Source organism: Gopherus evgoodei, chromosome 14, assembly GCF_007399415.2.
Source record: "Gopherus evgoodei ecotype Sinaloan lineage chromosome 14, rGopEvg1_v1.p, whole genome shotgun sequence".
Lineage (NCBI taxonomy): Eukaryota > Metazoa > Chordata > Testudines > Testudinidae > Gopherus > Gopherus evgoodei.
The window spans coordinates 32,557,889-32,570,029 of record NC_044335.1 but is presented as its reverse complement, the minus strand read 5'-3'; the positions used below and the strand labels follow the sequence as shown (position 1 = coordinate 32,570,029).

At 46.7% G+C, this 12,141-nt stretch overlaps 1 protein-coding gene across 3 annotated transcripts in view; it reads right to left on the bottom strand.

Moving 5' to 3' along the window:
• Positions 1–12,141, bottom strand: part of LOC115635170 (fer-1-like protein 4) — a 121,441-nt gene that overhangs the window by 77,694 nt on the left and 31,606 nt on the right. For all 3 annotated transcript variants that reach the window (XM_030533505.1, XM_030533507.1, XM_030533508.1), the window contains 4 exons: positions 4,876–5,035; positions 4,470–4,653; positions 3,342–3,528; positions 2,306–2,682 (listed from right to left, as the gene is read on the bottom strand). In XM_030533505.1, the coding sequence (XP_030389365.1) occupies positions 2,306–2,682; positions 3,342–3,528; positions 4,470–4,653; positions 4,876–5,035 (908 nt within the window). The remainder of the gene's footprint in view (positions 1–2,305; positions 2,683–3,341; positions 3,529–4,469; positions 4,654–4,875; positions 5,036–12,141) is intronic.

Sequence of the window (12,141 nt, the reverse complement as noted above, 5' to 3'; positions counted from 1 at the left end):
CCCGATTTTTCACACTTGCTGTCTCGTCACCCTAAATATAGTGCCCATCTATACAAAGGGAAATAAGGATAACCTGGGGAATTACAGACCAGTCAGCTTAACTTCTGTTCCCGGAAAGATAATGGAGCAAATAATAAAGCAATCCATTTGCAAACATCTAGAAGATTATAAGGTGATAAGTAACAGCATGGATTTGTCAAGAAAAATCATGTCAAACCAACCTGACAGCCTTCTTTGACAGGGTAACAAGCTTTGAGGATGGGGGGGGAAGCGGTAGATGTGGTATATCTTGAGTTTAGTAAGACTTTTGATACTGTCTTATGTGACCGTCTCAAAAACAAATTAGGGAAATGTAACCTAGCTGGAGCTACTATAAGGTGGGCGCAAAACTGGTTGAAAAACTGTTTCCAGAGAGTAGTTAGCAGTGGAAGGGCCTAACGTGTGGGGTCCTGCAGGGATCGGTTCCGGGTCTGGTTCTGTTCAATATCTTCATCAATGATTTGGACAAAATAGAGAGTACACTTATAAAGTTTGTATATGATACCAAGTTTGGAGGGGCTGCAAGTGCTTTGGAGGATAGGATTACATAATTCAAAATGATCTGGACAAATTGTAGAAATGATCTGAAGTAAACAGAATGAAATTCAATAGGACAAATGTAAAGTACTTCACTTAGGAAGGAACAATCAGTTGCAAACATACGAAATGGGAAATGACTGCCTAGGAAGGAGTACTGCAGAAAGGGATCTGGAGGGCATAGTGGACCACACACTATTGACTTATATTTAGCTTAACACCGTTGCAAAAAAAGGGAATATCATACTGAGATGTATTAGCAGGAGTGTTGTAAACAAGACACAAGAAATGATTCTTCTGCTCTGCTCCAAGCTGATTAGGCCTCAGCTGGAGTATTGTGTCCAGTTCTGGGTGCCACATTTCAGGAAAGATGTGGACAAACTGGAGAAAATCCAGAGAAGAGCAACAAAAATGATTAAAGTTCTTGAAAACATGACCTATGAGGGAAGATTGAAAAAATTGGGTTTGTTTAGTCTGGAGAAGAGAAGACTGAGAGGGGACATGATACATAAAAGGATGTTACAGGGAGAAAGGAGAAAAAATATTCTTCTTAACTGCTGAGGATAGGACAAGAAGCAATGGGCATAAATTGCAGCTAGGGCGGTTTAGGTTGGACATTAGGAAAAACTTCCTAACAGTCATGGTAGTTAAGCATTGGAATAAATTGCTTAGGGTGGTTGTGGAATCTGCATCATTAGAGATTTTTAAGAGCAGGTTGGACAAACACCTATCAGGGACGCTCTAGATAGTACTTAGTCCTGCCATGAGTGCAGGGGACTGGACTAGGTGACCTCTCGAGGTCCCTTCCAGTCCTATGAGTCTATGATCCCTGAGGCTGTGGTGGAGCAATCACTCTATCTCCCAGAGTTCAGTCCTGGCTCTCCCCTGGTTCCGTGCTTATGTGATGCTACAGAGGAAGCCCGAGAGGGTCTAAAGGCTAAGGTGCCAGTACACTACTGATGGACTCAGCTCTCTCTCCCCTTGTCACTGAGCCGGGTGGAGATTTCCCTACTTCCCCAGCACTTGATGGAGACATGGAGCTAGATAGCAGCTGGCTGGCTCAGGCTGAGGGTGGGCAGGATGGAAATGATGCTTCTTGGAAGAGGGAAGCCTACTAGAAGCTCACAAAAGAGGTGACAGGGAGCTTGCAATGACCGTTCGGGCCAGCAGTGACGGTTCCAGGGGGCAGGAATGGCCCGGCGCTGAGGCTCCTTGGGTCCCAGGGGTCCCCTTTCCTCTGAATTATAACTTTATTTACCCTGTGCTGAGCTCATAGCAGCCTCAGTCACATTGCTGACTCAGAGGCTGCAGGACGGCAATCGCCAGGGTGCATGGCAGGGCTGCACTGCTGGTCACAGTAGGAGCATGACCCAGCAGACTGAGTGCTCGTGCCCTGAGCAACCTGTCCTGATTCACTTCACCAGCTTCCCACAGCGCCGGTAGACAAAGCACTCCGCAGTAATGGACGCAGCTGCAATGCACCTGCAGTTTCCAGAGCACACACTTCTTTGGCATAGGAAGGGCCCCACTGCATTTTAGCTTGGGTCAATTCTCATCCCACATACGGGTACACTCCAAGTGACACTGAAAGAACAGCAGGTGTGAGTCACTAGGCACTCTAGCGCCAGCGGGTTTACACACAACTCTCAGCTGGAGTGTAAACCCGAAGCTCTTGGCCTCTTCCTTGTCCCCTCCCTTGGAATGGCCCATCAGTCCCTGGAGTGCCCACCTCTGGGAGCGGATGGAGCTCCTCCACCTCCACAGTGACCTCGCTGGGCTGCTCTGCTTCCTCGGGGCTGCCAGCCTCGTCCCCACCTTGCTTCTGACGCTGCTCTTTGGTGCTGGCCTTGGATTTCTCCTTGGCCTTTTTACTTTTCTTCTTCAATGTCAGTTTGCTCAGGGTGCCCCTCAGCACCTCCTTGCGCTTGCCATCTACTGCGCTGGGGCTGCTGAAAATCTCCACAGAAATGGCCAGGAGGATGCGGCCACGGTAGAATATGCCCTCCCCCAGGCCCTCGTTCAGATCCTTGTGGACATCCCGCAGAGCCGAGTTCTGGGGTGAGCCATAGAGATTCACCCAGGATGGGCCAAAGGTGGGGTTAAAACCTGCAGGGACAGAACGCTTGCAATTAAATGGTTCAGGATTTGCCTTAACTGACAGGTACACCTCCAGAGACAGACAGACACTCCACTCACAGACAGACCTCAGCTGTTCACCACAGACAGACACCGCACCCACAGACAGACATGGGTGTACCCCACATGCACCCCACCCACTGACAGACCTGGGCAGTTCACCACAGAGAGACACCCCACGCACACAGTGACAAGGGCATATCCCCACAGACAGTCCGCCTAGACAGACCTGGACTGTTCACCACAGACAGACACCCAACCCACAGACAGACATGGACTGTTCACCACAGACACACACCCCACGCACACACTGACAAAGCCATATCCACACAGACACCCCACCCACAGACAGACAAGGGCTGTTCACCATAGATAGATACCTCCTCACAGACAGATCTGGGTGGTTCACTACAGACAGACATGGGCATACCCCACAGACACCCCACCCACAGACAGACAAGGGCTGTTCACCACAGACAGACCTGGGCATACCTCACAGACAGAGGCATACATGACTGGCAGGTGCATGGAGGGGGTGTGGGGGAGCAGAATCATATTTGACACTCTAGGTGCTGCCACCCTGTTCATGGCAGGGGACAGGACAGAGGCGTGAGGGGTAAAGGCCTCACCATTCCTCCCAGGGTCAGATATCTGCTGCAGGTCAATGAAGTGCGTAGCGAGTGCCACCTCCCCAATGTTTGCATCATCTAACAGTTGGACTTTTATTTTTCTGGCAAGAGGAGGGAACATCTCAATGAAGCTGATCTGCTCGTTCCACTCCGGTTCTGCAGTGTCATTTTCCACCGAGGTCTCCCCCTGGGGCAGAGAGAGGCATGAGAACTGCACGGCGCACTGCTAAAGAATTCCAGGTGGCTTCAAAGTCAGCCACAGGTTCAAGAGAAATCACTGAGGCATTCTGGGAAAATATGGATTCCCTATTAGTGGCTCTGAGGCCCTGGTCCTCTGTTCTGACCTCACTGCAAACGCAAGGAGAGTCGCTCTAAAACACTGGTGAGTGGTGGCAGCAGCCGGGGTACAGATGCTGCATAAACCACCTTTGGCCAGCTGCAGAAGCTTAGCATGGGGGAGCTCAGCACACGGAGCAGATGCAGGCCAGGCTCAGGCAGGAGCACCTCATAGCTGAGCAAGGGTCAGAGCGGAGGGGCTCCAGCCCTAGAGGCACAGGGTGGACCAGCAGTCACATCAGGCTGTGCGGACAGAGGCTGGGGCTGCACAGGACAGAGCTGGCTGGGTAGTTTCAATGCATCATGTGCACCATGGAACACACTCAAGGGAGCCAGACATGGAACAGTCTGTGTGATTTCATCCTTGGGATTTCTTTTGAGCTTTTTCCTACACTCAGCAGTGTGAGGAGTTCTAGAAACAGCTGCGTCTACTTGTGTCTGATAACCAAGCCACCTGGACTATCACAACAGCTTGGGAGGTCCTCAGAGCTTGGGCTGTGGCATCAGCTCCTCTCCACAATTAACCTATGCAGGCTCAGATTCTCCCTAATCACATGACTTTCCTACTTTATTACTGGCTCATGCTGCTGCTAACCATATGACTAGCCAAGCTCTGTTTAGCGCAGACTGTTTCTACAAGTTTCAGTATGCGCCCTACATCCATTCAGATGCATTTCCGAACCAATCTCAACTGCACAGACAGTGATGTGGGGCTTAACATTTAGAAAACAGAGGGTCTGTCCAGGCCTTCCTGTGGGATACAGAGACCCAAATGCCCAAGCAGAGACTTACCTGTTGCCCAGCAAATGAGACTTGCACATATGGATCAATGAAAACTTTCTTCTCGCCCACAATCTTTGAGAACCCCCCCATGATCCCAGCACTCATGCTGGGCAGGCCCTCGGCTCGGTAAACTTTGATGCAGATTTTGGCCCATGGTCTCTCAGCTGGGACTCTCTTAGGCAGCAGCAAGTTCCTAGAAGAAATAATCATTGTTCTACTGGTCACAGTAAATCACCACAGCAAGTCAAAGCCCAAGAACACCAGAAATGTGGGAACTGCTAGGCCAAGGGCCCATTTAGGCTGGTCTCCCATCTCAGACAATGGCCTGCATCAGGGGCTTCAGAGAATGGTGCAGAAATCCATTATGAACTGTTGGGCAATGATTGCCCAAAAACTTTGCAGCACACACACTTACTTTTCAATGTCTTCATTCTGGCTGCTAGAGGAAGTGGGAAGAGAGCCCATTATATCACCTCGTGCAAAGACAGAAATGTTACACTTCACAAAGCCTTTCACTCCTGCCCTGGTGTCCTTCGGGTCATTGATAACAGCCCACTTCTGAAAGAACCTGTGATCTAAAGAGATAAGGACAGGGAGGCTGAGCGGTGAATTCCTAATCACATCACTGCCAGTTCTCCAAGAAACTCTGACTCTGCACTTCTGAAATCAGAGACCCTACAGCGCCTGAACCAGCGCCCTGGGAAAACCCTGACTGGCTCACTGGCTCACAGACTTTAAGGTCAGAAGGAACCATCAGGATAATCTTGTCTGATGTCCTGCACATAGCAGGCCACAGAACCTCACCCGCCCACTCCTGTGACCATAGGCACCAACTTTCTCTGGCGCCAGTTGGTGCCCACACCTCCAGCCCCTTTCCGCACCCCGACTCCACCCTTTCCCCACCCTTGCCTCAGCTCCATTCCAACCCCTTTCCCAAAGTCCCCGCCCTAACTCCGCCCCATCCTTGACCCTATTGGATCCCTTCCTCAAATCCCCACCCCAGCCCCGCCTCTTCCCCCAGCGCGCTACGTTCCCCCTCCTCCCCCCTCCCTCACTGCCCGCGAATCAGCTGTTTCATGGCACAAGCACTGGGAGGGAAGGGGGAGAAGCAGGACGTGGCGGCGCGCTCGCGGAGGAGGCGGAGGTAAGCTGGAGTGGGGGGGCGGGGTGGGGAGCTGCCAGTGGGTGCTGAGTCGGCACCTCTGCCTGTGACATTCTCAGGCCAGTTCTCCAACTGTAACTCACTGTAGCTTCAGTGTATTCAACAGAGCTACACAGATTAACACCAGCCAAGGATCAGGCCCAGAATCCCTTTGAGACTGTGCAGTAGCTTCTCGGGAAAATGGCAGAACCCCCTTGCTTGGGACTTTTACATTTGGGTGGGACAAAGTCTCATAGAACAAGCATGAAGGTATAATTGTGCACTGGCCACAGGGGCAAAGACAAGGTGGAACTGGTTTGTTGGCTTTTTATTAGGTCTGTTGATTAATTGCAGTTAACTCACATGATTAACTCATAAAAATTAATCACAATTAATCACAGTTTTAATCGCACTATTAAACAGTAGAATACCAATTGAAATTTAGTAAATATTTTGGATGTTTTTCTACATTTTCTAATATATTGATTTCTATTACAACACAGAATACAACGTGTACAGCATTCACTTTATATTATCATTTTTATTACAAATATTTGTACTGTAAATATGACAAAGTAAATAATGTTTTCACCCCTCTTAGCCAGAAGGCCGAGTTCATCTCAAAGACGTACTGTAGTGCAATCTCTTTATTGTGAAAGTGCAACTTACAAATGTAGATTTTTTTTGTTACGTAACTGCACTCAAAAAGAAAACAATGTAAAACTTTAGAGCCTACAAGTTCACTCAGTCCTACTTCTTGTTCAGCCAATCACTAAGACAAACAAGTTTGTTTACTTTTACGGGAGATAATGCTGTCCATTTCTTATTTACAAAATCACCAGAAAGTGAGAACAGGCATTCGCATGGCACTTTTGTAGCCAGCATTGCAAGGTATTTACGTGCCAGATATGCTAAACATTCGTATGCTCTTTCATGCGTTGACCACCATTCCAAAGGACATGCTTCCATACTAATGACACTTTTTTAAAAAAATAATTCATTAATTAAAGTTGTGACTGAACTCTTTGGGGGAGAATTGTATGTCCCCTGTTCTGTTTTACCCGCATTCTGCCATACATTTCATGTAATAGCAGTCTTGGATGATGACCCAGCACATGTTGTTCGTTTTAGGAATACTTTCACTGCAGATTTGACAAAACTCAAAGAAGATACCAATGGGAAATTTCCAAGACCCAAGATTTAAGAATATGAAGTTCCTTCCAAAATTTGAGAGGGACAGGTGTGGAGCATGCTTTCAGAAGTCTTAAAAAGAACAACACTCTGATGTGGAAACTACAGAACGCGAACCACCAAAAAAGAAAATCAACCTTCTGCTAGTGGCATCTGACTCACATGATGAAAATGAACATGAGCTGGTCTGCACTGCTTTGGATTATCAAGCAGAACCCATCATCAGCGTGGACACATGTCCTCTGGAATGGTGGCTGAAGCATGAAGGGACATATGAATCTTTAGCGCATCTGGTATTTAAATATCTTTTGATGCCAGCTACAACAGTGCCATGCGAACACCTGTTCTCACTTTCAGATGACATTGTGAACAAGAAGCGAGCAGCATTATCTCCTGCAAAAATTAATAAACTTGTTTGTCTGAGCGAGTGGCTGAACAAGAAGTAGGACTAAGGGACTTCCAGGCTCTAAAGTTTTACATTGTTTTATTTTTAAATGCAGGTTTTTTTGTACATAATTCTACATTTGTAAGTTCAGCTTTCATGATAAAGAGATTGCACTACAGTACTTGTATTAGATGAACTGAAAAATACTATTTCTTTTGTTTTTTACAGTGCAAATACTCGTAATAAATATAAAGTGAGCTCTGTACACTTGGTATTCTGTGTTGTAACTGAAATCAATATATTTCAAAAAGTAGAAAATATCCAAAAATATTTAAATAAATGATATTCTATTATTGTTTACAGCACGATTAATCACGATTAATTTTTTTCATCACTTGAGAGCCCTACTTTTTATTTCTTCATCCCATATCAAAGACCTCTGCACTGGACAGGTTTTTGCTTATCACGGGGGCCTGCTTGTGCAGTAGCATGGTGGTGAGGGGAACGGGTGCTGGATATCGAGTTAGCATGGGGTCCCCATTCCTAAAGAGAGGTGAGTGTACGTGGAAGCGCCTGAGCAAATAATGCAGGGGCACTATTTAACGGGGGTAAGGCGACTCCCGCCCCCTCGCCTGAGTTTCATACAGGATGTGGGCTCCCAGGTAGAGCTCTGAACTGCACCATATTAGTGTGGAATGTGAGTTCTGCAGGGAGGTCCTTCTCCCAGCTTATGCCCCTGGGGCAGGGTGTCAGTGTTTTGTTTACAAACAGAGGCAAGGTGACTAAGATAAGAAAAGGCTGGTAATTAAATTAAGGATCTGGAGGTCTTTAGATGAACCTGTAAAACAGGAATCCCACTGCAGAGGGTGATATGATGAGATAACTGGCTCTGTGGATATGGAGAAAGCAGTGGACATGATATATCTTGACTTTAGCAAAGCTTTTGATACTTTCCCACAGTATTCTTGCCAGCAAGTTAAAGAAGGATGGCCTGGATGAATGGACTATAAAGTGAATAGAAATCTGGCTAGATCATCGGGCTCAACGGGCAGTGATCAATGGCTCAATGTCTAGTTGACAGCCAGTATCAAGCAGAGTGACCCAGGGAGCAGTCCTGGGGCCGGTTTTGTTCAACATTTTCATTAATGATCTGGATGATGGGATGGATTGCACCCTCAGCAAGTTCACGGATGAGACTAAGCTGGGGGGAGAGGTGATTATTCTCCTCTGTTCGGCACTGGTGAAGCCACATCTGGGGTACTGCATCTAGTTTTGGGCCCCCCACTACAGAAAGGATGTGGACAAATTGGAAAGAGTCCAGTGGAGGGCAACAAAAATGATTAGAGGGCTGAGGCACGTGACTTATGAGGAAAGGCTGAAGGAACTGGGCTTATTTAGTCTGCAGAAGAGAAGAGTGAGGTGAGATTAGATAGCAGCCTTCAACTACCTGAAGGGGGGTTCCAAAGAAGATGGAGCTAGGCTGTTCTCAGATGTGGCAGATGACAGAACAAGGAGCAATGGTCTCAAGTCGCAGTGGGGGAGATCTAGGTTGGATATTAGGAAACACTATTTCACTAAGAGAGTGGTGAAGCACTGGAATGGGTTACCTAGGGAGGGGATGGAATCTCCATCCTTAGAGGTTTTTAGGGCCCGGCTTGACAAAGTCCTGGCTGGGTGATTTACTCAGGGTTGGTCCTGCATTGAGCAGGGGGTTGCACTAAATGACCTCCTGAGGGATCTTCCAACCCTAATTTTCTATGATTCTATGATTCTGGGGAGTCAGAAGAAATATAACAAAGCCCTCTGAGCCAAGTTTACATTCAGAAAAGAGGGAGATAAGAGGGGCATAGGTGAAAAGAAGGGGATAAAACCCAGGGAAGGGATAGCAGTGGTATAGAGAAGTTCCCACTCTGCCTGTGGTACTTATGTGGCCCCATCACCATAGTATCTGAGCAGCTCACAAGGTCTAACCTATTTCTCCAACATAGCCCCTTGGTGAGGTAGGGCAGGGCTGTTATCCTCACTGTACAGATGGGGCACTGAGGGACACACAGACTAACAGCCATATTTTCAAAGGTATTTAGGTACCTACTGGGATTTTCAAAAGCACCTAGAAGATTAGGTGGTTTGTAAATCCCACTGGATGCCTAGCCGCATCTTTGGGTGCCTAAAAACCTCTGAAACTCTGTCCCTAATTACTGGCCTGAGGTCATACAGGAAATCCATGGGTGGCGGGGGGAAGTGGAGAGTAGAGGCCAGGTCTCTAAGGGCTAGCTCCCTGTCCACTGGACCAGTCTTTCTCTCTGCTGTATGCTCCAAAAAAGAGGACTCTGATAGATGGGAGCAAACCAAGGTGGCCAGTTCTCTGAGACTCCAGGAAATGGTTCCAGGTGATTGGGAAGGATGTCATGGTTGACAGCATGAAAAGAAGCACAGAGGTCAGGAAGGATGAAAAATGAGAGAGAATGGAGTCAGATGAGAGGAGATCTCTTAACACCCAAGGGGCGGCAGATTCTGCCCCACCCTGGGCTGTAGAACAACAGTTGCAGTACAATTTTAGATTTTAACTGAAAACCATTTTGTTTTGTCATTTTTTGTTCTGAGTTCAAGACATGGAAGGAATGAGAAAGTGTCATATGAGTATCAGATGTGTTCATAACAAATTCTTGGGGTTTCATCTGTATTCAGGCCAATTCCAGAACAAAGAACCGAAATGGCATTGACAGAGACCATAAATGTGACCATTATTATCATGAATTGGATTATTCACCGGACACCTTCTGCGCGCTCAGCGCTGTTCAGAATATGCCAGAAAATGTAGCCCCTGAGCCAATGTATACAAGATGGGTAAGCCTGGATAAGATGAGCTACAGCTCACTTCTTCGGATGCATAGAATGGAACACACAGACAGGAGATATTGATACATATAGAGAACATGAAAAGGTGGAAGTATGCATACCAACAGGAAGAGTCTAATCAATTGAGATGAGCTATCATCAGCAGGAGAAAAAAAACTTTTGAAGTGATAATTAAGACGACCCATAGAAGGTGTGAGGAGAACTTAACACAGGAAAATAGATTCAATTAGTGTAATGATGGCATATATACCAATGTGATATATGCCATCATGTGCCAGCAATGCCCCTCTGCCATGTACATTGGCCAAACCGGACAGTCTCTATGCAAAAGAATAAATGGTCACAAATCTGACATCAGGAATCACAACATTCAAAAACCAATGGGAGGACACTTCAACCTCTCTAACCACTCAGTGACAGACTTGAAGGTGGCAGTTTTGCAACAAAAAAACTTCAAAAACAGACTCCAAAGAGAGACTGCTGAACTTGAATTAATATGCAAATTAGATACAATTAACTCAGGCCTAAACAGAGACTGGGAATGGTTGGGTCATTACACTAATTGAATCTATTTCCCTATGTTAAGTTCTCCTCACACCTTCTATGGGTCGTCTTAATTATCACTTCAAAAGTTTTTTTTCTCCTGCTGATGATAGCTCATCTCAATTGATTAGATTCTTCTTGCTGGTATGCATACTTCCACCTTTTCATGTTCTCTGTATGTATAAATATCTCCTGTCTGTGTGTTCCATTCTATGCATCCGAAGAAGTGAGCTGTAGCTCACGACAGCTCATGCTGAAATAAATTTGTTAGTCTCTAAGGTGCCACAAGTACTCCTGTTCTATTTGTGGATACAGACTAACACGGCTGCTACTCTGAAACCTGGATAAGATGGCTCGGATATTTAAGTATGAAGTGTCAAAGGCACCAACTTTCCAATGTGCTGAGGGGTGGTCTACCACAGGCCCTCTCCTCACTCCATCCCTTCCTCCAAGGCCCCACCCCTGCCCCACCTCTTCCCACCACTGCTCCACCTCCTCCCACCCACTCCCCCCTGCTCGCTGCACCCTCACTCCTCCTTCTCCATCTCAAAGCTTCCTGCATGCTGTGAAACAGCTGATCGTGGCGGGCAGGAGGCAAGGGTAGGTGCTGATCAGCAGGGCCAGCTGGCGGGTGGCAAACACTGGGGGGCTGGAGGGGGAGATGATAGAGGGGCTGCCGGTGAGTGCTCAGCGCCCACCATTTTCCCCCCATGGGTGTTCCAGGGCTGGAGCACCCAGGCAGTTGGCACCTATGTGAAGCACATGTTAACATCTGTGAGTGGAGGCACTGATGGGAATAGAAGTTTTACTTACTTAAAAACTAGAAGATTTGACCCTTCAACTTTCTTTCTAGAGGAAGAGCTGCCCAGAGCTCCTGTGCCTGTTTATTTTCCTTTCCTGCCTGCAGTGGTCCTGATAAACCTCAGAAGTCTCAATTTTTCTCTCAACTTTAAAATGTGGAATTTTCTTGGTGTTTGGTTTTAAATATTCTCCTGAGAATCACTCGAGTGTTGTGGTAAAGAGCCTTCTGGAAAGTAACTAGCCCTTAAACAGAAGTGAAAGCAGTGTTGCCAACTCTCATGATTTTGTCCTGAGTCTCAAGATAATTATTGTTTTCCTTAAAGCCCCACTCCTGGAGTGAAGTGGATGTGTGATGATTTGAGGCTTGAGTCTTAAATAAAAATGAAGTTTCTAGCCCTCGTGGTTGTGAAGAAAGCTTCAAAATGTGACCCAGTGCATCCTAACGGCTCAAAAAGCAGAAGGCAAATAAAAAGAACCCCAAAGCTATAATTTTTACATAATTTCATTTTAAAGCCAGTCTCATGATTTTTGGTGAGCCTGATTCATGATTTTTGAACATATGGGGTTGGCAAGACTGTGAAAGTGACCTGAAAGAGTCAGTTTCACTCTTGTTTAAGGTCAGTTTCTAGTCTACTGTTTGTGGTGGGGTAACACCCCTAGAGCCCCAGGCAGGTGCAGCATAAACTCCCAAGGCCTTGGCCTAGTAGGATGTTTCCAAAAGTTAAATGATCTGTTCCAAGCTTTTGGTGAACTGCAAAAAA